At 37.1% G+C, this 27,298-nt stretch overlaps 3 protein-coding genes across 3 annotated transcripts; 2 read left to right on the top strand and 1 right to left on the bottom strand.

The window, feature by feature from the left end:
- Positions 1 to 18,639: 18,639 nt before the first annotated feature.
- Positions 18,640 to 20,121, bottom strand: LOC131070731 (probable aspartic proteinase GIP2). The gene has a single exon (XM_059216857.1). It carries the CDS (start codon positions 19,736 to 19,738, stop codon positions 18,785 to 18,787), a length of 954 nt encoding a protein of 317 aa, XP_059072840.1. The 5' UTR covers positions 19,739 to 20,121; the 3' UTR covers positions 18,640 to 18,784.
- A 765-nt stretch (positions 20,122 to 20,886) lies between these two features.
- On the top strand, positions 20,887 to 22,503 carry LOC131070739 (probable aspartic proteinase GIP2). Its single transcript, XM_058006355.2, has one exon. It carries the CDS (start codon positions 21,229 to 21,231, stop codon positions 22,480 to 22,482), a length of 1,254 nt encoding a protein of 417 aa, XP_057862338.2. The 5' UTR covers positions 20,887 to 21,228; the 3' UTR covers positions 22,483 to 22,503.
- Positions 22,504 to 23,822: 1,319 nt separating this feature from the next.
- LOC131070745 (EP1-like glycoprotein 2) lies at positions 23,823 to 25,259 on the top strand. Its single transcript, XM_058006368.2, has one exon. The coding sequence runs from the start codon at positions 23,823 to 23,825 to the stop codon at positions 25,257 to 25,259; it is 1,437 nt and encodes a 478-aa protein (XP_057862351.2).
- The last annotated feature ends 2,039 nt before the right edge of the window (positions 25,260 to 27,298 follow it).

Here is a 27,298-nt window from a genome sequence, read left to right as displayed (position 1 = left end):
TCTTTGAATTTCTTCATACACCATTTCCTTTCTTTGAGTAGAAATTTCCCTAAGTTGTGGCTCAGTCTTGGTTTGATCAGGTTTTTGTACATGATGTACTTTTTTATAAAAAGCTTCCTCCCTTTGAATAGTGAGTTCTTCTTGTCTTCTCTCATTTTCTTCATGTTTTTGGTCCTTGTCTTTTCAGCTGTTTGGTTCAGTTCTTCTTTCCATGAGTCTTTGTTATGTTTTTTTTTTTCTTTCCATTGAGGTTTTTGATGATGATCTTTCTTTGGTACAGGCGAAACATGTTGGCCATACCCAAGTCCTATTTTGTCTTTTGCAAATTGTGAACGAGGTTGTATGGGTTCAATGATGGCTTCTTGGTGCTTGCCAATAGGTCCTTTTCCTTTGAATCCCATTCATTTCATGATCTGAAACACATTTCCATACTGTTTTGTTGATATGGCCACTTCTATGGTAGTAGCTTTGATTTCCTGTTCATCCTTGTATAGCCAGCTAAGGATGTCTTTATCTTCTGATTCTTTAGCCAATGTGCCCATTTGGATAAATTTACCATCAAAGTTGGTGATGGGTTGTGTTGCCTGATGTCTTGATGTGGAAGGTTGTCCATAAGAATTTGGTGAAGTTGGCAACTTAGATAGACACGAGGGTTCAAAAGAGTACTCCCCAATGCCTTGGTCCTTTATTTTCATCTTTTTCTTGAAGTTCATGGATAGAGACTTGAATTCTTCTTGATGGTTGGATGGTAAGGAAGCTTAGGCCTCCTTGTTGTCTAGAACCAGGCTATCTTAAGATTCTCCCATAGCATTGCAATACTGAAAAGGGTTATTATCTGTAGATATTGAAACTTCTTGTCCATTGTAGGGGAACTTGAGACATTGATTTGGTACAAGGAAGGTAATGTTTGCATTTCATGGATCCATGGACATCCAAATAGTATATTGTATGTCAAGTCTATGTCTAATACTTGGCACATTGTGTCTCTTTGTACATGACCTACCTAAATGGGTAGTATCATAGTTCCTTCAGATGATCTTTCTTCATCATCATAGGCTTTAATAGTGATTTTCTTTTTGGGATCAATAGCTCGCTCAGAGAAGCCCAATGCACAGATAAGCTTTAGAGTACATATATTGAGCCCAGCTCCTCCATCTATTAATACTCTTATTACTCAATGTTTATAGATTAGAGCCTCGATATGTAGTGGGGTGGTATGTGGATGATTCAAAGAGACATCATCGTATTCAAAAAAACATATGTTATGCGACATCGTCATATGGGCCACCATGGCTTGGAATAGATTGACATCTAGATCGTTTGGAACTATCATTTCTATATGATCTTGTTCCAAGATATCCTTATGCTTTGGTGAGAGTTTTATCAACTCAAGTATTAATATCTGAGTAGGTGTCCTCTGTAGTTGGTCGACCATGTTATATTGAGTCTTGGGGATAGTTGTTGTTGTTGATGTGCTCCTCTTCAAGACATATTTTTGAGCTCTTGTTGTCACATTTATCGACACATGGTCTTGTTTGTCTTTGATTTTTATGACATTCACTTGATTGTCACATGCTGATATGTGATTGATGGTGTTTTCATATATGTGATTAATAAGAGCTCCTTTGGTGTTGTTTGACATTGATGCTCCTCCCTTGTTGTAATTGGGAAGAGGGATTTTGAAAGCTTCATGGTTACCATTGTTTTTATGACCATCGATCGTTAATTCACCCTTGTCTATCATGCATTGAACTATGTTCTTCAACCTCATGCAATCATTTGTTTTATGCCCCTTGTTTCGATGATAATCATAATAATGTGAGTCATTCCACCATGGTGGTTTGACTTGGGGTTCAAAGTTGCTTGTGGCTGGCAATATAATGATATTATTTTCCAATAGTTCTCGAAATACTGATTCCAAGGTTTGTCCTAATGGTTCATATGTTATTCGATGTGGGGGAGGTGGAGTGTTAGCGTTGCCCCCTTGGTTATTGTTGTTGTTCCCTCAGTAGTTGTTGTTGTTGTTGCCTTGGTGATTGTTGTTGTTGTTTGACGTTGAAGCTCCTTGGTTGGTATTGCATTGATAAGTGTTAGTGCCTTGATTGACACTTCTTTGATCATTATTGGATGGTGGGTTACCTAATAAAGTCAACATTGGTTGTTTAGACTTTACATTGTTGGCATCGACTACCCCATCCTTAACGTTTTTGTTTCTAGTCCAAAATTTGGACTCCTCTGAGTTGTTGTCATTATTTTGATTGTTAAAGGTGTTATTGTTTGATGAACTAACACCTTCCTTGAAGAAATTCAAGGTTCCTTTCTTGATGGAAGCTTCCTCTACTTGGATATTATTCTCTATTAATTTTGCAAAAGATGGTATACATTGTAGTTTGAGTTGATAACTCATCTCACTATTTAAATTGGCTATGAAGATCTCCATCTTTTCCTTTCCAGGTACATCTTGTGGGGTACCTTGAGACCATGCACCTCCATCGTTGTAGAAACACCATGAATGTTTCATTTTTATTTTGCTTCATATTTCACACGTCAAGCATGGTGATCACGTGTTGGATATTATAGGAGTATTGTGTAATGAATTTATTCACCAACTCATCAAATTATCTGATGGGAGGTGTGAGTTTTGACAACCACTCCATTATTTTCCCTCACAAACTTCTTGGGAATAGTCTCATCAGGTATGTGTCATTGTGAGCAAACTCCAAGCTCATAGTACAAAATTCTAGGATGTGATCACGAGGATCACTTTTACCATTGTATTTGTCATACTTTGGTATATTTGAATTTGGAGGGAAAGGTACCATGTTTAATCTCCTATCAAAAGGATAAGTGCAAATGTCCTCCAATGAGTATCTTATCGTGGTCCCTTGTTTCATGTCTTGCATTTGTCGTTGAAGTGTTTGGAGTTGTTGTGTAAGAATAGATAGGGGTGCATTGGTCCTTTGATGGTGAGCTTCCCCGCATTCATTAAAATTGTCACAATCACAGGTATTGTCTTGTTCGTGAGTGTTATCTTGTTCATGGGTGTGATCTTGGTTGCGTGTGTTTTATTGATTATGTGTTTCCTCTCCTCTCAGATGTTCTTGATTCAGGGTATTGTAATTATAGGTTCTTGCCCTTGTTCGTGAAATTACCTCATCGGTATTCCTTAAATTTTATATGTAAAAATCTGCAGGAATATTGACTACTTTACTAGTTAGCATGAGGAGATATTTTTGCTTATCTGATTCTATAAGTCTTTCCATGATTTTTTGGAAAGTGACATTCACTTGAAATTCTTGGAGAAGCTCTTCAGTGATCTCTGTTTCCCCCATATTTGTATACTCTTCAAAAGGGTTGGACTCCCTATGACTCATGCTTGATTCTAGTTGTGATTCTTTCTCCTTGTTTTTCTGAGATGGAGTGATAGTGGGCATCAATATATCTCTATAATAATGAATTCCTCTTCTTCTATCGAGGTTCTTGGTAGATTTGGTGTCTCAGGTCGAGCTGCGCTGTAAGTGATAAGAAACTTTGGAAACAAGGCAGGATTAATCCTTCCTCCGTTGTTAATGTGTTGATTGAATGTTTCTTTTTGAATGTAAGCCCTACTTCTCAAAGGATCCTTGTCAAATTCGTTGGTTTTTCATTGAATATATAAGTGCATATGACGTAAAAATACTCTATGTGAGAGAAAGAGTTGGTGATTGATATAGTGAAATTTCCTCCTCTTGATAAGGGCCCTAGGACTAAGTTGTCGCTTCTTCAACTCAGGCTTTTGATGAAGAATTCTTCTCAATATAAAGGGAATGTTCATACACAAATGATCAATGTTGATTGTTGATGTTGGATGATTACTTTGTTTCAAATACTCAAGTTTACTTGTCAAGTAAATGTTTAGTTTGATTCGCCCTTACAACAAAGTATGTCAAATGATATGAGTTAAGTTTCACAATGTAGAAGCTTAATTTGACAAATTGAGAACCTAACTAGGTATTATTTTGATAAAATTTGTTGGATGGTGGAACCTTTGTTCACTTTATTTGATACTCCTTAATCTCATTGGATGAGATCTTGTCTTAAGATAGTTGAAGATTTGATACCCCTTCCAAGGGTGCTAGTTGGATTTGGAAATTCTCTTCTCCCTTATTGTTGTTTTGATTGATTTGTAAATTGCAAGATGTTTTAATTTTTGTGACAAGAATACATAGCACACATGAAAACAATGGTCATCCCTATGCTAAACATTGAGTGTATGTTCTTGTGAGGATGTTTTCAAATCCTCGATGTTATCACTGGTTTGATACACAATACAAGACACATCAGATAGACTCTTTATTCAAGGGTCATCAACAATATTATAGCCCACTAGTCTTGATACTCTGTTAGCTCAAACAACCTTGTCACCCCCTAGAGGGCACCCATTTTTTTGCCTTTTTCCAAAAATTAACTCAAAGTGAATTGCTGCACAATTGGGTAGTTATCTTAGGAGATATATGGTGAGTAATCTTGGTGGCGGATTCTTCCCCACCCTTGCGCTATGATATTGCCAATTTATGTCAATTGACTCGGCTCAAAGTTTCTACTTCTATGGTTTGTAATCAGGCTTATGTTTGATCTTTAGTGATAAACTCCCTTGGGAGGCTTCCCAACCTTTAGAACAAAGTCTTTACGTATATTAAAGATACTGGGGGAAGGCTAATCACTGAGAAAAACCATTGGAGGGGATTTTCATCAGCCTCTAGATTTGATTATAGTGGGTTATAATACTTGGCGATAAAGTCGTTGCCCACTTGGGTCATACCCTTCTCACTAGCCGCCTCAAGGCTTCGGGAAGGTAGGCCCTCTAAAGGATTTAATTTCTTGAAGTAAAAAAAGCATAAAAGAGTGGGTTTGGCTTTTTGATCACCCAATTAAGGGGAGAGCATATACCTACACTTAAAATAAAGAAAACAATGATTATTTTTAACCCTCAAAGCAATGATTTTCTAACTTCTAATTGAAGATGTTGCTCCAAACAAGCATGGTGTTCTTTTTAGCCTTTCATAACAAAATGTGTGTTTTAAAACTTTGAAAAATAAACCTAGTCAACAAAATAAAATTGGGTATTTGGTCAACAAAATGAAAATTATGTAACCAATCGTCAATGAGGTTCTTTTTATTTTGTACCAAAGAAAATGAGGTTCTTTTTAGTTTGCACCAAAATGAAAGAGAGATCCTTTTTAACTTTGCAAAAAAAATAAAGGTTTGTTTGTAGTTCTTTTTAACCTTTCGCAAAATAGAAAGTGATGTCTTGGTTTAAACACCAAAGAAATGATGAGGTTCTTTTTAGTCTGCACCAAAATGAAAGTGAGATCCTTTTTAACTTTGCAAAAATAAAGGTTTGTTTGTAGTTGTTTTTAACCTTTTGTAAAATAGAAAGTGAGGTCTTATTTTAAACACCAAAGAAATGATGAGGTTCTTTTGAGGTTCTTGCAAAATAAAAGTCAATTCTTTTTTTAAATCCCCTTGTAAAAGAAATTTTTGAGAAAAGAAATCAAAATCTACTTTAACTCCTTGGAACCTGCAACAAAATATTAGACTTGCAAAAACCTCTCGAAAAGTTAGTTCATATGGTGGGCTTTACAAGCCTAAAATTTCCTTGTGTTACAAAAATTCTCTCTTCTTGTTACAAAAGTGCTACTCTAGAGCAAGTATGCACTATCCTGATGATTCCATGTGATAAGAAAAAGTAAGACAGATTAGATTAGAAAGGTCCACATATGTACTAGAATGTTTGGGCATGAACCTGCAGAAAAATTGTCAAAAATTTGTGGGTGGCCCCACGGTGCGTGCCAATTAATGTATGCCAAAAATATGGTCTTCAACCAGCAAGAAGAAAAACACTTCAAATACACCAATGAAGCATTACATTAGAGTTAGAAATCATACACAAGTTAGTGGATTTAAAACTCCTAAAATTGCCTCATTGTCCTCTATCTCTAAAGATATTCAAGATTCAAGGTGGCCCTCACTTGGAAGAGCACTTGATCTCTTAGATGACAGCCTAGAGAATGAGATTTTAGTGATGTGCTAAGATCAAAATGGATGTTGTTACTACTTATCAAGTTGCCATTAGTTTTAGGTTCAAAGTTATTCTATATACTCTAGTCGGTTATCTCTACTGAAATATTCAGTCGGTATGCACAGTCCAGTCGGTTATAGAAGAAAGTAGTCAAGAGCCCAGTATGCACTGAGCTGTCTACTGAGTATCATTCCATGTCTACCGAGAAGCAAAGATGACACACCGAGTTGATATACATCGAGTGAAACATGTTACCAGATTCATTGAACCTGGACATACATATGAAAACATGCTACAAGATCACGGAACATAGAACCGTTATCACATTGGAAATTGCACTTAAATATTGTGTATGATTTTGAGGTCATCTAACCAATGAAATATTTTGCATGGTTATTCATTCGATAAAACATGTTTATAAGATCGAAGCAATGAATGGATCACCGACATAAGAGATCTATTTATACAACATGGATTAAGATCATAAATATACATGTAGCATGACAGAAAGGAAGATATAGAAATATATGAAGCAAGACATGTGAAAGCACTAAATGTTATGACTGTTACAGAGACACAAAGGTCACCGAGAAGGATTTCAGAGAACAGTCAAAGAACAGAGTAAACAGAAGGGTTTACTGAGTTACTATATGGGTTACCGAGGTATGCTATAAGCAAGGTAATCTTATTTTGAGCACATAGAATCTGCTATAACATTCTAGATGTAAAGTTGCAAATATTTGTAATGATTTTATTGAAAATTTTGAAGTTGTAAGAGAAACCTTTAACACGGTAAAAGACTCTAATCAAGTCTATAAATTGTAAAGCCTCTAACCAGGTGTAGCATTTAGATTAAGTGTTGTAAAATCCCTTAGCAAGGTAGATCTAATAGATCTTGATACTCCTAACAGGGTAAGCTATCATAAATAGCTAAACATGCAGCTCTAACCGAGCAACCTTTATTATTGTAGTAGTGAAGTTGTGGGTGCCATCCCCACTGCAGTTTTTCTCTCTAACCAAGAGTTTCTGCATAACCAAAATATATGTGTTATGGAGTGAATCATGTATGATTGTTATTTATTTGTTTTAGCATTATATTATGTTACTGCACTATTTAGTTTATGCATAACAGTAAAGATATTATTAAGAAAAGGATTTGAAGTACTGATTCACCCCTCCCCTCTCAGTACATTAGCTTTCCATATTGGGCCTAATAATTGGTATCAGGGCTTCAATCTTGAAAAAGGGTTTAACTGCCTAAAGAGAAAGATCTTATCAATGGAAGGCTATAAACAATCTTGGAGGATTGTGTATCTACAAGAAGAGATGGATCATGCTAATCAAGTGATTGCAGACTTGCAAAGGCAAATGCAAAAATCTCTGAAAGTGAGAAGAAGATTATCTGATGATTTGCAGGACTCTCAAGCATTAGTGGAACAAATTGAGACATCATCTGAGAATAGTATATCAGAAGAGACTGAAGAAATGATTGGAGTATTGAAAGAAAAGAACAAAGCACTGGCTGATCAACTAAAAGCAATGAAAAGAGAACATGAACATTTCAGCACACAGATGACTGAAAATCTTGATGCATTGAGGACAACCGAGGATAAAATAAGAGATCTAGAAAGAGAGAAACAACAACTTGAAGCCTTAGTATCTGATAGCAATGATGAAATCACAAGGTTGACTGGAATTCAACAAAACCTGTCAGATCAACTAGGTTATGCACATTATGAAGCAAATCTGAAAGATGGTGAGAATCAAGCATTGAAACTTGAAGTATCAAGGTTGACCAATGAACTTGAAACAAAGAAGAAATCCAAAGAAACACTGAAGAAGAGTTATGAAGCATCAAAGATGTTGGATGAACAACTGAATACAAGATGACCCAACAAAGATGCAGGACTTGGTTACAAAGGAAAAGACTCTACCGAGAAGGGAATCCATACTATCGAGAGAGGAGAATCATCAAAGCAAGCTGGAATCAAGAAGAACATCAAAAGAAAGAATCCTATTTGCAACTACTGTGGAAATCAAGGTCACACTACCAACATGTGCCAAATCAGAAAAGGTAAGCAACCGAATGTCACTAAGTCCAATGGTTATTGTTACAATTGCAATAAATATGGTCACACATCTAATCAATGTAGGACAAAGTCTATTAACAATTATCAGAAGGCAAAATTCAAAGGGTTTTGTAAAAACTGTAATAGATATGGACATAGTATCGAGAAGTGTTGGTATAAGCAAAAGAACTATATGTGGTATGCACACCGAGCAAATACTCGAAGCTACCGAACCCACATAGATCTTAACCGACAATATGGTACAGTACCATGGGATTACAATACAAGGATATGGTGTGAATGTTGTGGAAGATATGGACATATAAGTGCCAACTGCTTTATAAGGTTTGGGATGAACAACCGAAGATCATGGAGAAATCCTGGTATGGCATGTTTTCATTGTCACAAAGTAGGACACTTGGCTGGAGATTGCAGAGATCAACCTAGAAAAGACACTGAGGAAATAAAAGAAAAATTAAAGATGATTTGGAAAAAGAAGGAAATTGTGTCAAATGAAGAAAGCACCTTACCTACCGAGTTAGGTGCTCTTATTCCAAATTAATCGGTAAAGGTATGAAGGGACTGCATTCTCTCAAGGTTAAATCTTAACAGTTCCTATTTTATTATGTACTTAATTCAAAATCTACATAGTTAAGATGTAGTAGTAAGTTTGAAATTCTATCAAAGTCTTTTGGAGCACTATACAGGAAACCTGTCAAGTCGGTGAATACAGGAAACCTGTCAAGTCGGTAAATGAAGGAAGTTTGGTTACTCGGTTAAAGTGCAAAAATAAAGGAAAGAAAGTTTAGTGGAACTGAGTGCATTTAATGTTTTTGACCTAACCTGCACAGATCCCGATAAGGTATACTGTGTACTTAAAACATTTACACGGTCATTTTTTACTTACCAAGTTTTCGAGAGAGAAGAGCAAAGTGAATCTAAGGCGATCAAACCTCCTACAAAGAAAAATTCAAGGTATTTACATTAATCTCAATGCATTGTTAAGCTGGTTTACCGATCTTATCAAGTTATTATTATCTGCTAAGTGTAAAGCGTCAGTCGTTTGAAAATCCTCAAATCTTAAGGATCTTTTGTTAGTTTTTATCTAAAATCTACAAATAGCACCTAAGATCCAAGATCCCATCATTGTTAATAATGTTGAAAAGCCCTCACTAAAATACTCTTTAACTCCCAAAGTTGCATCTGAACCGGATGACAAAACCACATTTTCACTCATCTCGAATAGAGTGTTATTAGTCGAGGATGTGAGATTCTTCACCAAATGTCGTGTTGAAGAACTCGGTCACGTTGAAATCAAAGACACCTATGATGAATTGTGCACCGATGGAAAATTGGATAGCAAGTATGAGCACATTAAGATCAAGGGATTAACTGAAGCCCTAACATATCCCTGTGTGTTCAAACCCCAGTAGGTCAAGTTTGTTTAGAGCAGAGTTCATGATGACTTCATGTGGCTAGAAGAGAAACCATTTAAGATTACCAAGGAAATCATTCATTTGATTACCGGTTACCCTATTTATGATCATGCCCAAGCTCAAAAGATGATATCACAAAAGGAATTGATCAGTTTAACTAGAGTGGAATCAGATTGCAGAGGACTAAAATTGAACAATGTCATTGATGTAGAACTAAAATTTGCCATTAGAGTAATAGGTTACTGTTTCTTCCAATCGGCAAGGGAAAACAGTGTACCCTATGTAGCAGTAGACCTAGCATACAAAATTGTGAAAAGGGGAATGAAAATTGATCTATGTGAAGTGTTGCTGAAAAACCTGTTTGAGAATCTGAACACCATCAGGAAGCTGAAGAAGAACAGCTCGGCTAGTACACTAAAGTTTGGATCACTACTTGTATGCATGTTTTTCTGTTTTGAAAAATTCTTTCCATCAGTCGGTAAAGTTGTTTGGGAACTACACCGACCAATCACCCATCAGATCAATGACTTCATCAAGAAGCTAGGTGATAATTTTAATGATATTATGGATGATTACTTCAGTAAGTCTCAAGAGAAAATGCATAATAGGTACCGGATTCCACCCAAGCTAGTGGAGAAATACAAAGATGACATATGTTTTGAAGTAGACATTGATTACTGTTATGTGAATGATGTGGAACCAAGGACTCAATCTTTGTCACCTATGGGTTACGAGATTGCTTTTGACATCACACAATAGCAAATTGATGCATTTCTTACATTACCAAGGCATGCTACCGAGCTGAGGTATGGAACCTATGAAGAAGTGAAAGAAAAAGTAAAAATGAGCATTGTAGTACCGAAAGAAACAAGAAAGGAAACAAAGATGATAAAGGCATTATCAGAGAAATTCGGGGAAGATTCTTCCTCCACACCTATCAAAGGCACTATAGCCATTACCAAAGAGGAATCTGAAGCCCAAGAGGCAGCTATAACACTGAGCACCGAATTGCCTAAGGGAAAAGTGTTGAAAAGAAAGAAACATGATACATCAAAGGCCTCACTGACTCCTCTAGCAAAGCGACCTAACACTAGAGCATCTGCAGCTTCACCGAGTAAGAAAGAAAAGAGTGTTACTGTTCCCAAGGTAACAAAAACTTACAAGAAATCTACTCAAAGACTCATTTTGGCAAAAAAGTCTAGTGACACCGAATTTGAGGATGCAAGCAAATTTCAGATTGTCAAGAGCAAGAAGGTAAATGTACATAGTGTTGAAAATTTTTGTACTAATCTGAAGGAATATGGTGGATTTAGAGGATTCAGATATGTTAAGTATGAATCTAGAAATGAAGATGAAAAGAGACAAATAGAAGAAGTTGTCATCTGCACACTTTTGAAATTCCGATTGGTCCCATTAGAAGTCTCTAATTCTCTTCCAAAATAATTATATGCACATATTGATAACAGGTGGCAATATGCCCTAGACTCGGACAAACAGATCAGAGAAAGAAGTCTAGTACATCTCTTTCCTGACATGTCGGTAGCTGAAATAAAAGAACATCTGACAACTTACCACACAAAGTTCCTCGTCAAACAAAAAACCTTGAAACTGATGAATGGGCTGTATATTGAAGTGGAAAATGAGACAAAAGAAAAGCGGTAGGAAATATTTAGAAACAAGGATACTGATGAGCAAGCTGAAGTTGAAATAGTTGATGTCACCGAGCAAGATCCTGATGTTACCGGGCAAGACCCTGCTAACACCATTCAAATAGATGAAGATATCATGGATATGGAAGCACCTGAACAGGAAATGATAGAAGGCAATGCATATGCAAAACTTGTATCCAGTGAATCAGTCTTGGAACAAGTTTAGCCTTATCCACCGGTCAATCAACCAGTCTCAACTGAAGCCCCTCAGGATATGGATAAAGGCACTGAAGGTCACAAGCTACAGCAGGAGAAGGTACTACTCAAGAACAGACGTCTCAGGATCCTTCTAGAACTGAAAATGTTGTAACTGAGACATCGAGTATCGAGACACCAAAGGACACTACAGAGGCTAAAGAAACCAACCAAAGTGTTGCCTCTACCGAGCAACCTACCGAGGGTCATCAAGCCTCACAAGCCATTGTCTTAGTTCAATCGGTTAAAGGAAAAGAAAAGAAGATGAAAAAGCATAGTTTCAAAGTAGATTTGTCAAAACCAATAGTGTTGCCCAATATTGATATATCCAAATTAAAGGGGCAAGCACTCATTGATTTCGGTGAACTATGCAAAGCAAAGGCCGAACAAGAGAAGCAAATGGCTATTCAAAAGAAAAATAAAGTACTTCAGAAGGTGAAAGCACTCTTAATAGATATGCTACCTAAAGCTACAATAACCAAAGATGTATCCATCCACATTCAACTGGATGAACTCCTAACCAAGATAGAGACATTTGGAGTAGATGCATCTGAATATTTGAGCAAGCTAAAAGACAAGGAGCTCACTGCAAAAATGATAGAAGAGGTACAGAAAGCTATAGCTATTGGTAAAGTTAAACTTGTCAAATTTATTACTGAGTTGACCCCTCAACTCAAGCACATTCATTATTTATTTTAGAAACTCTGTACATTTTCTTTATTCATTAAAGACATCAAAAACAAAACAAAAGAAATTGAGAAAGAGATCACCGATCTCTCAAATAAGTTGACCACAGAGCCCAATTCAGTTCAAAATTTCTATACAAAGTTACAATAGCTCATGGCTCAACAATTGGACCTAAGAAATGACAAACACAAGATCAGGATGGACATAATGACACTTCAGACATTATTCCTTCCTCATCTTTCATCTGTCCAAGAACAGATCAACCGAGCCACATACTTATCTACTACACAAGAGGGAAGCACTTTAGATGGCTTAATATCATTAGTGGTTGATATTCAAGTGTAGAATTCTTTAATGGACAGTGTAAAGGATGCCCTCTCTGTCGCTGTCACCGAAGCACAAACAAAGTACAAATCCATTTTTGACTAGTTGCCACCACCGAATGGTAACTGAATTTTGATGTTTGTCAAAAATGAAGAGTGATATAGTATTCAAAGCATCAAAGTGTAGTATGAAACAAAAGGAGTGTAGTATACAAGGGAAGTATACAAAGCAGAGTGAGCAAAGTATCCAAGAGTAGTGAACCGAGCAGTGAACATAACAGTAAGCAAAGAATAAGAGCAGATCATCGAGCATACAAATCAGAGTTTTGTATAGTATATTGATAAGGGGAGTATATCTGGATTTACTATTTCATTGACTATTGTATATACTGTCAGTTTAGTCAATTTTGCAAGTATATAGATTTTTGAGTTATAACTTTGAAAGTAGTTTTTATCAAACATCTCAACTAATGTCAAAAGGGGAGATTTTTACTACTTATCAAGTTGCCATTAGTTTTATGTTCAAAGTTATTCTATATACTCTAGTCAGTTATCTCTACCGAAATATTTAGTTGGTATGCACAGTCCAGTCGGTTATAGAAGAAAGTAGTCAAGAGCCCAGTATGCACCGAGCTGTCTACCGAGTATCATTCCATGTCTACCGAGTAGCAAAGATGACACACCAAGTTGATATACACCGAGTTGATATACACCGAGTGAAACATGTTACTAAATTCATTGAACCTGGACATACATATGAAAACGTGTTACAAGATCAAGGAACATAGAACCGTTATCACATTGGAAATCGCACTTAAAGATTGTGTATGATTTTGAGGTCATCTAACCAATGAAATATTTTGCATGGTTATTCATTCGATAAAACATGTTTGTAAGATCGAAGCAATGAATGGATCACCGACATAAGAGATCTATTTATACAACATGGATTAAGATCATAAATATACATGTAGCATGACAGAAAGGAAGATATAGAAATATATGAAGCAAGACATGTGAAAGCATTAAATGTTATGACTGTTACAAAGACACAAAGGTCACCGAGAAGGATTTCAGAGAACAGTCAAAGAATAGAGTAAACAGAAGGGTTTACTGAGTTACTATATGGGTTACCGAGGTATGCTATAAGCAAGGTAATCTTATTTTGAGCACATAGAATCTGCTATAACATTCCAGATGTAAAGTTGCAGATATTTGTAATGATTTTATTGAAAATTTTGAAGTTGTAAGAGAAACCTTTAACACGGTAAAAGACTCTAATCAAGTCTATAAATTGTAAAGCCTCTAACCAGGTGTAGCATTTAGATTAAGTGTTGTAAAATCCTTTAGCAAGGTAGATCTAACAGATCTTGATACTCCTAATAGGGTAAGCTATCAGAAATAGCTAAACATGTAGCTCTAACCAAGCAACCTTTATTATTGCAGTAGTGAAGTTGTGGGTGCTATCCCCACCGTAGTTTTTCTCTCTAACCAAGAGTTTCTGCATAACCAAAATATATGTGTTATGGAGTGAATCATGTATGATTGTTATTTATTTGTTTTAGCATTATATTATGTTACTGCACTATTTAGTTTATGCATAACAGTAAAGATATTGTTAAGAAAAGGATTTGAAGTACCGATTCACCCCTCCCCTCTCAGTACATTAGCTTTCCATATTGGGCCTAATAGATGCAACTAAGATCTTAGCTAAGATGAGATGATGGATGAAGACAGGATGCAAGATGTTAAATGTATTTTAAATTGAAGATTAGATGATGCTAGATGAGTTAATTAAATTACATGAGTATAAAATGCTATGATATGATATGCAATTAACTAGATGATATGCTAAAATGAAGCTAAATGCTAATGCTAATGCTAAATGGCTTGGATGCTTGAAGATGACAATATGAGCTCCTTAACCTATAAAATGACTATAATTTAGATGCACAAGATTGAGATATGAATTGAAGGAGAAATGGGCTCTATTTATAGAAGAATTGGAGAATTGGATGGCCAAGATTGAACTGGCTTAAGGAGGGTCAAGATTGAAAGTTATCAATCCATGTGATATTTTCAACCCAATCCCATGTTGACAAGTGTCGCCATGAGATTGCTTGAGACGAGAGGGAGGAGGCATTAAATTATTTAGAAGACTTAATGGTTAATCCCATGTGGGAAAAGTCATGGAATAAAGCTTTTATCCAATGAATAAAGATATTGTCCAATGGAGAAAATCTTGTGCAAAGCTCAATGTGTTGAAAGTGTGAATTTTTGTAAGAGAATTAAAAGCTCTTTGGAGACCTTGGAGGTTATCTTATTGGAAGTTAGATAACCTTTAAGACTTTTGTGAGAGTCCTACAAATTTGGGGAACTCAACAAAGTTAACTTGTTGAAAAGATAAAACTTTAAATGCATTTAGAAGACTTTCTTCCAAAATTATAAGTGACTTCCCCAAAATTTAGGGGTGTGACCATGATAGAAGAATTAGACTAATTAAGTGGGTTTTGAGAGGTTCTAGAAGAATGCTTAGGAAGTTAATGGAAAATTTAGGAGAATGCAAGTGGGAGAAAGAGAAATTTTTAATTAAAATAAAAAGATTTATTTCAACTAAAATGAATGCAACTTGCATTTGGATAGATATTTAAATGAATATTAATTTATTTAAATGTGAATATGAATTTTGGATTTTATTTAAATAAATCTTAATTTATTTAAATGCAAAAAAGGGGGATAAAGTATTAAATGCTTGAAGACTTTGAGGGAAACCATTAAAGGCTTAAGAAGACTTTAAGGGAAACCATTAAAGGTTTGAGAAGACTCTAGAAGGAAGCCAGTAAAGGCTTGAAGACTTTAAGGGAAGTCATTAAATGTTTCAAGTGGGTGGGGATAAATAGGATTTCAAATAAATAATTTATTTAAAATTGTGGTGCAACTTGGATTTGTAGGAAAATGCAAGTGGGTGGAGGAAAATATGATTTTTTAGATAAAATAAAAGATTTATTTTAGCCAAAAGGAGATGCAAATTGCATATGTTGTAAAATGCAAGTGGGGTGAGGGAAATAGGGGTTTTTAATTAAATGGGAAATGGGATTTTAATTAAATGTTGAATTTAATTAAAATGGCTAGAAGGGGATATTTAATTAAATGTTGAATTTAATTAAAATGGCTAAAAGGGGATATTTAATTAAATGTTGAATTTAATTAAAATGTCTTAGATAGAAGAACGTGGGAATCAATTAAATCTTTAATTTGATTAATGGTTGATTAGAAGAAAAGTGATATTGATTAAACGTTAGTTTAGTCAATAGGTGGATTAGGGTAATTAAACAAATATAAATTCATTTAATTAGTTGTGCAAGTTTTAGGTGTCTACATTATTAGATTTGTTTAACGACCGATTCACCCCCCCTCTCAGTAGTTACCGGATCCTCATAATAACATCACCAACAAATGTTCTATTTAGAACTATAAATAACTTATATTCTATAATGAGATTTGATGTTCCATGTAGTTTCTTAAAGCATCAAAGTGTGAGTTGGGTGTTGCTATGCCAACTTCTTGACATCTATTGAGATTCACACTCACTGATCATTTATGCCCAAATACCAAGAAGAGTTCTCATGCTAAATATAACATATTTCTTACACCTATTATAAAATTACATAATAGCATCGCGTAGTTATCATCCCAAATCAAGAGGTCCAATTCATCTTATTCAAACCCTTCAAAGATGATTTATGAGAATCATGATGTCATGTCATAATTTGGTGAATATTCTTGATTAGCACATGCAACTCTCTCTCTCTCTCTCTCTCTCTCTCTCTCTCTCTCTCTCTCTCTCTCTCTCTCTCTCTCTCTCTCTCTCTCTATTAGCTCTATTATGCATCATGGATGCTCTACCATTTTTATGTGGGTGCTTAGTTTAAAAGGGTTATAAATTTTGATTAAAGAATTGGATTGATCCATCCTTCTAAATTAAACATATTGGATAGGTCAACGTCATTATAACTTGTTTTAGCAAGTTAAAACCCATTTTATGTGTTTTTTCTTTGATTTTTTTGCAAAAAGAGGATTAAGACTAGATTTTTAATATTTTTGCAAAGCAAGCACTTAGAATTTGTTAACATTTCTCAAGGCCAAAGACAATTTTTATTTGCCTACTCAAGATTGTGAAACTTAAAAAATTGTTGTTTTGACACTCCTATTGACATTAATCACAAAATTGAAGTTATATCTTTTGATCTTGTTGGAAAGATTCAAAATGGTGCTTAGATATACCATTATGAAATTACAAGCCTCACAAAGACCACTCTTTACTATCACCACATTTACCTATGGTTCCTATTTTAGATCACATATGAATTTTGCAATCTCCAATTTTTTTTTGGTAGAGAAGATCCAATACCTTTTGGTTAGACATTCTTGAGCTCAAGCTAGATCATTTTTCTTTTTGCATTTTTTTCCCAAGGGCTTCATGTTGACTCTAAGTTAATCCACTCAAGGATTCTTGATCCCATTTCTCTTTTTATGGTTACAAGAGTCTCTCAAGCATCATTGCTAGTCTTTTCCTAGATCTCAGGCTACTTGGGCCTCAATCCATGATTTATCCAAGTTGTTTAGGCTCGAACCTTTTTCTTGGAATATGATGTTGTTAGCTTGGGATTGGCCTAGAATATCTTTAAGATACAATTAGATCTAACAAATTTTTAAGGTAAAATTTTTCTTCTTTTCTAGATGTTCGATTGTCATAATTTCTTTCTTTATTCAAAAGCCATGTTTTGATGTGCTAATGCAGATTTAACCCCATGTCCCCATGTGGCAGCTAGAGTGTTCCCATGTAAAATTTTAATTAGGCAAAAAGGATAAATTGGAATCTTCCCCTATTTTAGTGGGGCAGCAGCTGCTTAAAATTTAAAAATAAGCTTTGAAAAAAAAGGGGGCTAGAAATAAGCAATGCCTGCTTATTGAAAAAACACACATGTGGTTTTACCATATTTTTTTCCTCTCCTTTCTATTTGCCTACAATTTTGCCTACAATTTTTATTTGCAAAAATATTACTAATAATTTCACTTACAAAACTGATTTAAGATGATTGCATAAAAGTAAGCAACCATTTTACTTTCCATGGGTCCACTTGCTTCACAAATTACTTGTAAAAATGTTGAGCAGTTGTTGCGAGCCAAATAAGCTAACCCCATGTCCCCATTCGCTTTCTTAAGTGCAATTTCTGCTTAAAATTAAGCAGCCAGAGTGTTCCCATGCAAATTTTTAATTAAGAGGAAAGGATAAATTAGAATCTTTTCCTATTTAAGTGGAGCAACAGATGCTTAAAACTTAAAAATAAGCTTTGAAAAAAAGGGGGGGGGGGGGCTAGAAATAAGCAGCAATTGCTTATTGAGAAGATTGGCATGCGGCTCTCCAAAAAATTTCCCCCTTTTTATTTGTTTCCAATTTTTTTCTCCATAATTTATGTGACCAATTAGCATTAGATATTTCTTTTAATAATGCAATTTAAGATGACTGTTTATTTAATAAGTAGCAAAATTTTACATTCATGGGGCCACCAACTCTACAAATTAATGCTAAAAAAATTGACTAGCTGCTCCTAGCCAAAATAAGTTAAGCAGCTGCATGGGGACCTGCCCTAAGTAGCAACATGGGGACATGCCCTAAGTGCATCTAATAAAGTTGCACTTGAAGCTGCTCACATTCAAGTGCTATTGGATCACTCAAGTAATGCCCATGTGTCAAATCTATGGTCACTTTGACCCCCACTTCCTATTGAAATTATTCTTTGCGTGGTGGATGCCATCTAAGGTATAACTAGTTAGCTTGTGAAAACTGAGTTACTCATTCTTATGTATCTTTGTATTTTGTGAAAAGAGATCATGGTTTATGAAGATGGTTATAATCTCCTAATCATCACTTAACTTCTCCATCACATTTAGGTAGTGAGACTAACTAGACTCTAGCAAGTTCCTCAAGCAGTTCTTACTATTTCTTCCATTCTAATAGTTGTGAAAAATAAACAAAATGATAAAAATAAAAAATATAGACGGGACCCTCCTTAAAACTCATGATGATTATAAAGATTTCAAGTGCGAAAGTTGAAATGTATTGTGATTTAAAGCACACATTTAAAAACTCCAAAATCGAATAGATTGAAAGTTGCATGGTCCACCCTGCGTCACACAAGACATGATTCCGTGCCACCTGAGACAACAAGCACGCAGGCGCATTTATTTATCAAAAGGAACAGAATAATATGCTCTGTAAACCAGAAAAACCATGTAGGTTTCAAGCGGTGGAAGTGAAGTTGAAGTTGGAGCACGTGGTCTGCACGCCGAGCAAGGTGGAGGAGAATCCAAGGCGAGAAGTGGCCAAATCGAACTGTAGGAGATTATCTTGTATCTGATGCCCTCCAATTCTTATCGTGGTAGAGACAATCTCGTCGTCCACTCCAACGAATCCAAAACACAAAACTCCCTCGCTCACACGCACCATGGAATTCGCTCCCATAATTCTCCAGATCGTCTTACTGTTGTGCAAGACAAGGTCGATGGGTGGTACAGCCGGGCCAACTCTGGTGGACAAAACGGTCGTAGCGTCGAAGCATGCGTCGAATGGTTTCACAGCGGCCGCCCGGGAGATGTTAATCGCTTCTGCTTCTTTCACAAAAGCGTCACGGATCACTGTATACACAGATCTCGCAATAGTTGTGTAAGAAACCGCGCTGGTCACTTCTGTGCCGCCGAAGCCCTGGCTGTTGATCTTTAATTTGGTGGAATTGATGGCGACTTTCTTTTCACCTACCCGGATGGCTGTAACAGAAATAAAATACCGGCCTGGGAAAACGTCAGGGGCTTTGAGCAGAGGAGTGTAAGTGAGGCGCTGAGAAACATCTATTCCGGGAAGAAAGTCGTAGGGCACCTTGCCAAACAAGATGACACCCGGCTGAGCGGCTGCCGGGAGACAAATGGCGAATTTGCGAGGGAAAGTGAAGGCGGCGGACAACTGAGAGGGCAGAGCAACGCGAGTTCTGCCGAGTCCTGCTATACCGACGACTCCTCGGGCGAGGGCATAGAGAAGATAGTCATCAGCACAGGAGAAGATGAAATGCGGCACTGTGACCGTCCGGCCTGGGTTTTTCCCGTTGGTGGAAGAGAGGGCCAACACATCTTGCGCCGCCTGACCGCTTATTCCAACTAATGTGACCCAGTTCATCACGGTCACGCCGCATGTGTTATTCATGCATCCGATATCACGAGGCCGAAATAGGCATTGGCCACAATAGCCCCCTGCTGCTGAGCAAACCGCTGAGCGACAGGGAGCTGGTCGGAAGGTGGAGGAGATGTAGGAGCCCCCTCAGCATTGCACCCAAACCTGATCTCCGCCAATATCTACCACCAAACGTTTCTTCTGCAGTGGCGTCGCTTGCTCGATTTCAGTAATATATTGTAGAGTTTCGGAGTCTTGAGTGACTTTCAGCATAAGACCACTTGGCCGGGTAAATGCTGTTGCTCCGTCTGAGAATGAAGCACAGATTAAAGCCAACAACACAAGGACGGAAGCTGACCGGGAAGACATGCTGGCTTCCAAATTTCTTAATGATGAGAAGAAGAAATGGGTACGAATGTGAAGCGCAGGCATGGTATAAATAGGATTTAGCATCGTATTCTCCTCCAGGCTACGCGTCGAGCTTTCATTTATTTATTTTAAATTCTCTTTCTCGTCACGCTTTTTTAATCAAATCCAGGTATTTCACATGAGCTCTGCATCTCCATTTCAGACATCGGATCTTTTAATTTATATTCTCTTTCTCGCCATGCTTTTTCCAGCCAATCGATCGACTAACTAATTTAATTTGTTCCACTTGCAAAAGTTCAAGTGGCTTCATGGATTTTGCATTATTTGCTTACACAACAACATATGTGACACAAAACCATTCCATTTAGCATCGTATTACCCTCCAGCTCCGTCATCGAGCTTTATTTTATTTATTTTATCTCTCTTGTTTCGCATAAGCACACTACAATTCCCACGTTTGGAACGTCAGACCATCATTCGTGCTTCCTGTTGACCCTCGCTTCAGCTTCTCCCTCCCTTCTTGACGCCCTAAAACCTAGGAAAAAGGAAAAAAATGATCTTTATAATGACAGTCACTCTGAGCTAAATCAATTTTTTTTATTAGTTTCTTAAAAGCAGTATGGATATATTATAATGTTAAAAAACTCTAGATCTGTATAGAAATCATTAAGCACGGGTGGAAGAAATCATAATTGCGTGGGCCAGTGTGAACGACCTTTCCAACGCGCAGAAGGCTATTGGCATAAACTCCCAACATTTTTTATTATTTTCTTCTTTGTCCAAACGCGTTAAGTGTCCTCTGTCGGTGGTTCCCGGATTACTCCCAGTCAATTCAATACTTGGTATTTAGAAAAAACATCTTTGCAAGAAGGATAGCTAGAGATTCATCGGAAATACGCTAGTTCCTGTATTGGTGAAAGGGGGGGGGGAAGAGACCCTAATTCCTGCCATTATGATGGGGCAGTTTTCTTGAATTGGAGCTTAGAATATATCCACTTGCTCCATGTGATTAATCTTGTGCCATTGTTTTGTTCTTTTAAATATATTACTACCCACTTCAGCATGAGAAGGAGAACACTGTATATTAAGGACTGGCCACGCACCTTTTGACATAGGAATGCGCCTGCTTCTGTAAACGAGATCATCCATTCATCATGGCCCCTCTTTACCTCCTCTTCTTCTTCTTACTATTCTCAGCGTGTTCAACAGCAGATCGGATAACCACTGTGTTTGTTCCGCTCTCAAAAGATTCTGCAACTCTCCAATATATAGTGGAAATCCAACAAGGGACTCCCCTCAATAAGAAGAGATTGGTGGTCGATCTGTCTGGAGACTTTCTGTGGCTTCACTGCAAGTCCTCAGCCTACAAATCGTCCACCTACCTTCCCATCCCATGTCACACTACTCTCTGCACTGCCTCTGGATCCGTCACATTCGGCTGTGGGGACTGCTCCAACGTGCCGCCAGGAACAAAATCATGCAGAAACAACACTTGCCTCGAGCAAGCAACGAATGGAGTGACGGGGACTCAGATATTTAACGGAGAGCTCTCCCAAGACGTAGTTGCGCTGTCTCCCAGAGATGGAAAGAGGGCGTTCCCTGCTTCCAAAGTAATCGTTGCACAATTCGCTTTCGCCTGCGCTCCATCCACTTTACTGCGCGGCCTGGCAAAGGGGGCGGTGGGAATGGCGGGCTTGAATTGGGCACCGCTGGCTCTGCCGTTTCAGCTCAACGTGGCCCTCGAATTAGAAAGGAAATTCGGACTCTGCCTGCCTGCTGGCAACTCTTCCGGTGCCGTTTTCTTTGGCGCCCCGCCTTATCTCCCATCCATTAAGCTCAACTACACCTTCCTCCTCATTCCCAAGTACCCCAGAGAATATTACCTTAATGTTAATAGCATTCAGGTAAACGGAAAGAGATTGCCAATCGATCCAGAGCACCTGAAGTTGAATTTGCAGGGCAACGGCGGAACTAAACTGAGCACAGTGGTGGCATACACACAGGCTGCGAAGCCCATCTACACTGCCATCCATGATGCGTTCATTAAGGAAGCGGAGGTCATGAGCATCACACGCGTGGAGTCCACAAAGCCTTTTGATGCCTGCTTCGATGCCACTACCGTAGGCTCCACTAAAACTGGACCCGCTGTGCCTGTCATTGATCTCGTTCTGGATAACGAGTATGTGTTTTGGAGGATTCATGGGGCCAATTCTGTGGTTAAGGTGAAGGAGGGGGTGATGTGTCTGGCATTTGTGGACGCAGGGGAATTCCCTGTCGCATCGATGATTGTGGGAAGTCATCAGTTGCAGGACAATCTGCTGCAGTTTGACTTGATCGAGTCGAAGCTATATTTCAGCTCTTCCTTGCTGGCCTCCAACACTGCATGCTCCAATTTCAATTTTAATTAAGATTCACATGTTGATTTGGTGGCGCCATGTCGCTCACGTTATCCAAATAAACTAATCAAAACCTTAATTTGTCTTATCTTGATGGCATTACTTAGTTACGTTTCAAATTCCAACATTTAAATTTAAATTTAAATAAATATTAAAATGAAATTAACATATAAAAAGTTTTTTTTTTAAGATTTTGTTCACAAATTTGCTTTTGCTATTCGATATGGAGTGCAAAAACCATCCCATCCTCATCCCTTTTTGATGTTGTAGGCTAATGCTCAAGCAAGACTTGATCCCTAGTAGACTCATTAAGAACCTTTCAACTTTATTAATAGACCAAAGACCTATTGACAAATGAACAAGAAGTTAAGTCAACGCATGCAAATAGAAGGCTTCATTTGTTGGAACTAGGTGGCGGAGATGATTTTCAGTTTTAGGGAGATCAACTCTTTTAGCAAGTTTGTTTCTTATGGAGGCAAGTAATTGTAATTTATTTTTCATGGCTTTGTTCCATATACCTTCTTTGCAAGATATTGCCTATAATTATGATTATGAATTGCATTTATTGTCATATAATCAACCATACATTAATTCCATGTATCCTAATTATATTAATTTTTGTCATACATTCATCCCATTATGTTATATTAAATTTGACTCTTAAAATTTTAAAAAATTAATTTTGAAATTGTGAAATCTTGCACATTTCATTCTCACCAAGAATCAAATACACATTTCAAGTGATTATTGATATATAATGACATTTAAAGTTATTCATACATAAATATTAATTGACATAATCATTTAATAATCACTCGCATCAAAAGAACATTCTTTACAGGAACACTTTAATTGAAGCACTAAAAATAATTTAGTTGTAATAAAATTCCCATCCTAGGAAATTTGCATCCTTTCCCCTCAATTGTCGGATGTAATAAAATATTTATTGGTCACTTACCACTACCTAGGTTTGATTTATTTGATCGAGATTAATTTATACTGAGGTGTATAGTTTTGATTTGACTAGCCTCTGGATTAAGCTAGGAAATGTTAACTTTCCTTTATAAAAGGATATCAACGTAACGTAGTGACCATCCAGAGCATTAGAGTCAATGAAAGACAGCGATTTAGCGCAGAAAATAATCAACCGTTGTCACGCGTTTTAAAATCTGTGGGACGTTCAAGTAAGGAACCGCACCATGCCAGCCTACGCATGGCTGTCTGCAAATCAATAACTGGCGCCAGCACCAACCTATACCTAAATACCAATACCCAGCACCTATAAATTGCCCTTCCATTCTCGCTTACTTCCATCCAAACTTGCTCGAGCACATTCGATGATCATATCGACAATGAGGAAGCAGCTGACTTATGCCGTGATAGTATTAACGTTGGTGGTAGCGGCATCAGATAGAGGTGCAGCATTGTTCATATGGCCTCCGGGTCACGTGCTTTCCAACACGGTAGCATTACCCCAACGCTCTGCGTTAGAGGGAAACTTCAGAATCGCAGTGGACAAATCGGGTAACCACATTACCAGTCCTAACGGCGACTGTGCTCTCGGCTTTCTGGATCACAACAACTCCGGTAAGTTCACTCTCTCCATCATTTTCAATCCCTCCTTTGCATCGCCTTCATCGCCCAAAGGCACAGAAATCTGGAGCGCCAACAGAAACAATCCGGTGGGGGAAAACAGCACGGTAGTGCGTAATGCGCATGGCCAGTTGGCTCTCCTCGACTCTTACGGCACCGCAGTTTGGTCCTCCGCCGGGTCCGTAGAGTCCATGGATTTGGGGGAGACGGGAAATTGGGTGCTCTACAATACCACCGACTCAGATCTGGCGAAGGAGAGTAGAACAGTGTGGTCCAGCTGGCAGCATCCCACCAATACGCTCATGATGGGGCAGATATTCAGAACCGGGCAGAAGCTGGTGAGCAATGCCTCTCCTACCAATTCTTCCGAGGGTCGTTTCTCTTTGGTGGCCGAGAAAGGAGGCGTAGTGCTTTATTCTTCTCCCCACTCCTTGCCTTACTGGGCCTTGTCATTCCCTGGTCTCTCCTATCAATACATAAAGAGTCCTTGCACTTCTGGGTCTGGGTCGTTCATGGTGCAGTTAGTCTATGCTGGAGATCTGATTTTTATGGGCAACATAGGTGATGCCAAAGTGGGGGAAAGACCTAATAATAGTAGTAATGGGCCGTCTTGTTTTCCCACGGCTGATTCAGACACTCTGCCCTTTCACACATTCCAAGGAGAATCGCGAATGCGTTTTTTGAGATTAGATTCGGACGGGAACCTACGAGCGTATATGGCAAAACCCATTAGAGGAATAATGGGATCAAATCCTCAGGAATGGGCGGCGGACTATGAGCTGTTCCCGTCGTGCTTCAACTGTAGCCTGCCTTCTGTTTGCGGTCCGTATGGTGTTTGCTCCAACGGCCAGTGCAGTTGCCCGGCCGCCATGTTTACCATGCGAGAGCCGTTTCAGCCTGATGCTGGTTGCTCCCCTCAGCATCCGCTCAACTTGGCTTGCTCAGGAACGAAAGGGCAGCAGATGGTGGAAGTGAAGGGCCTCGATTATTATCCCAGCAATTTCCTCGCTTCCAATGCTTCAACGACCTCCACGGCCCAGCAATGCAAAGATTTGTGCATCTCTAAATGTTCTTGTGTTGCGTCGTTCTTCCGTTCTGATTTGCTTACATGTCTTATGACATTTGACAATGTGGACAGTTTGCAATTCGTTACAGCTGATCGCAGGGCGTCGTACACAGCTTTCCTCAAAGTCTAGATGTCTTGAAGAACGGCTTCCGCATTCGTTGTAGATTTCTACTATCATGATTGGCACGCTCTATGTCGGGTTTGATTTTTTTGGTTTTTCCTTCTATAAATAAAACACAAATCACTTTCTCTTTTCCGAGAGCGAGGAAAAATAAAAAATTCATGAAAGTTAATCTGGGCTAATTAAATAAATACAACCAATTAAGTGTAAATTAAATCAAAATTTTGGTGGAATGGTAAGTCGAATGTTTAAATGTTATTTAAGGAATAAAATGTGTAAGCGATTCAAATGTTTAATCTTATGATTAATATGGATGAATAATTCTAATGTTGTATTAATATCTATTTGTTTTAAGATTAATTCATATAAATGGATCTATCTTTCTTACTGTAGTCTAAATCTGATTTAAAAAATTGTATATTTTTGGTTTCTAATTCATTAAACTCTCTACTTTCCACTTACTATTAAAGTTTAACAACAATTTAAAACACAGTAGAGATATTGTTGAAATGCAAGCGATGTGTTGTCACAGATCAATTATCTTAATATGACTAACTTTACAATTATAAAAATTATCAAAGACAAAACTCTTCAATTATGGTTTGGGGCCCTTCCCCACTTACTTATATCAAAAACACTTTTCAATAATGCAATTGCTCTAGATTGATGATCTATATTTAGGTTCCTTTTAGTGCTCTGAATCAAAAGACTTGTACGGTGATTCTCCTTCATAATTTATAGGTTTTTATAATGATTTTCACATGATCAATAAATGCACATTCAATGTTTTTAAAAATAAAGACATAATGCTTAACCAAATGAAATTGACAAGAAAGTTGGCTCATAATAGGAATGCAATGGGTGATAGCTAAAAAAAACATAAGTTTCAAAATTTAGGTTCAATTTATGAGTTGTGAAATTAACCCAAGATAAAGAAACATTGATATTAATGTGGAGAATGAATATCTAGATATGTAGAGCAATAATAGGCATAATAAACACTAGAGTGTTTGAGAATGTGTAGAAATGAATTAGGAAAAATCACATATGTGGGAATATGTGGTGGTGGGGATAGGTGAAGAATCAAAGAATTAGCCAAAATTTGCAAAAGATTACATCATTTGTCAATATGTAATTATATTAAACCATTCTATCAAAATCAGATGGTAAAAGTCCATAACTGTGTCACACTTTATGAAGGAATTTTATAAGACCAATTAAATTCTTGCAATTGTACTTATCTTTCCTTTAATACTCTACTAGAAATTAATAAGAACCCCATTACAATTGTAGAATGTGCATGACTATAAAAAACCATTGTTGATACCTAAACTATTAACATTTTCCTAGCTCATTCTTTTCATCATTTAGTTCTCTTTATTTACAATCAATCTATGAAACTTTATTAAATAGAATTCATTAAATTCCTCTATCATGCACCTATGTCATTTATCCTAGGTCTTTGTGTTAATTTCCCCCTTCTTTGTATTTTTACAACTCTTATTATCTAGTCATGATAGTGCTTTTGAAAATTTTAACCCTTTATTTCTTAAAATATTTTTTTTTATTTTAAGTTGTCTATTATACAAGTTGACGTGTTAAGGCTATCATTGGTCAAAGTTGATGTAGTGCGTCTATGGTAATGTGTTTTCCTTACATTGGGTTAAAAGGTGGTGATTTGGTAGCGCTAGGTTAGCAATGGCTTAGTTGGAGTAGAATTCTTGATTATTTTATTTAGATGTAAATAAACTGATGTTCTTATTATTATTGTAGAATGTGGCATAGTAGCTATAACTAACTGTTATATTACATTGTTGTCATTCTTTTGGTGGTTCAATTATAAAAATGTAAGTGTATCCACCTTGTATAAATGCATATCTTATGATCTTCAAATAAATTGATAAGCTTTTTATTATCATATGGTATTTAAGCGCAATGAACACTCCTATGACTATGTGATTGTGGTGAAAGAATTTAGACTAGCATAAAAAAGGAGGATGAAATTCTGAGAATATTGCAGATGTTCATACTAGTATCAATGAATACTA

Source organism: Cryptomeria japonica, chromosome 2 (assembly GCF_030272615.1).
Source record: "Cryptomeria japonica chromosome 2, Sugi_1.0, whole genome shotgun sequence".
NCBI classification, from domain to species: domain Eukaryota; kingdom Viridiplantae; phylum Streptophyta; class Pinopsida; order Cupressales; family Cupressaceae; genus Cryptomeria; species Cryptomeria japonica.
The sequence above is the reverse complement of the archived record's forward strand: the minus strand, read 5'-3'. Positions and strand labels throughout refer to the sequence as shown.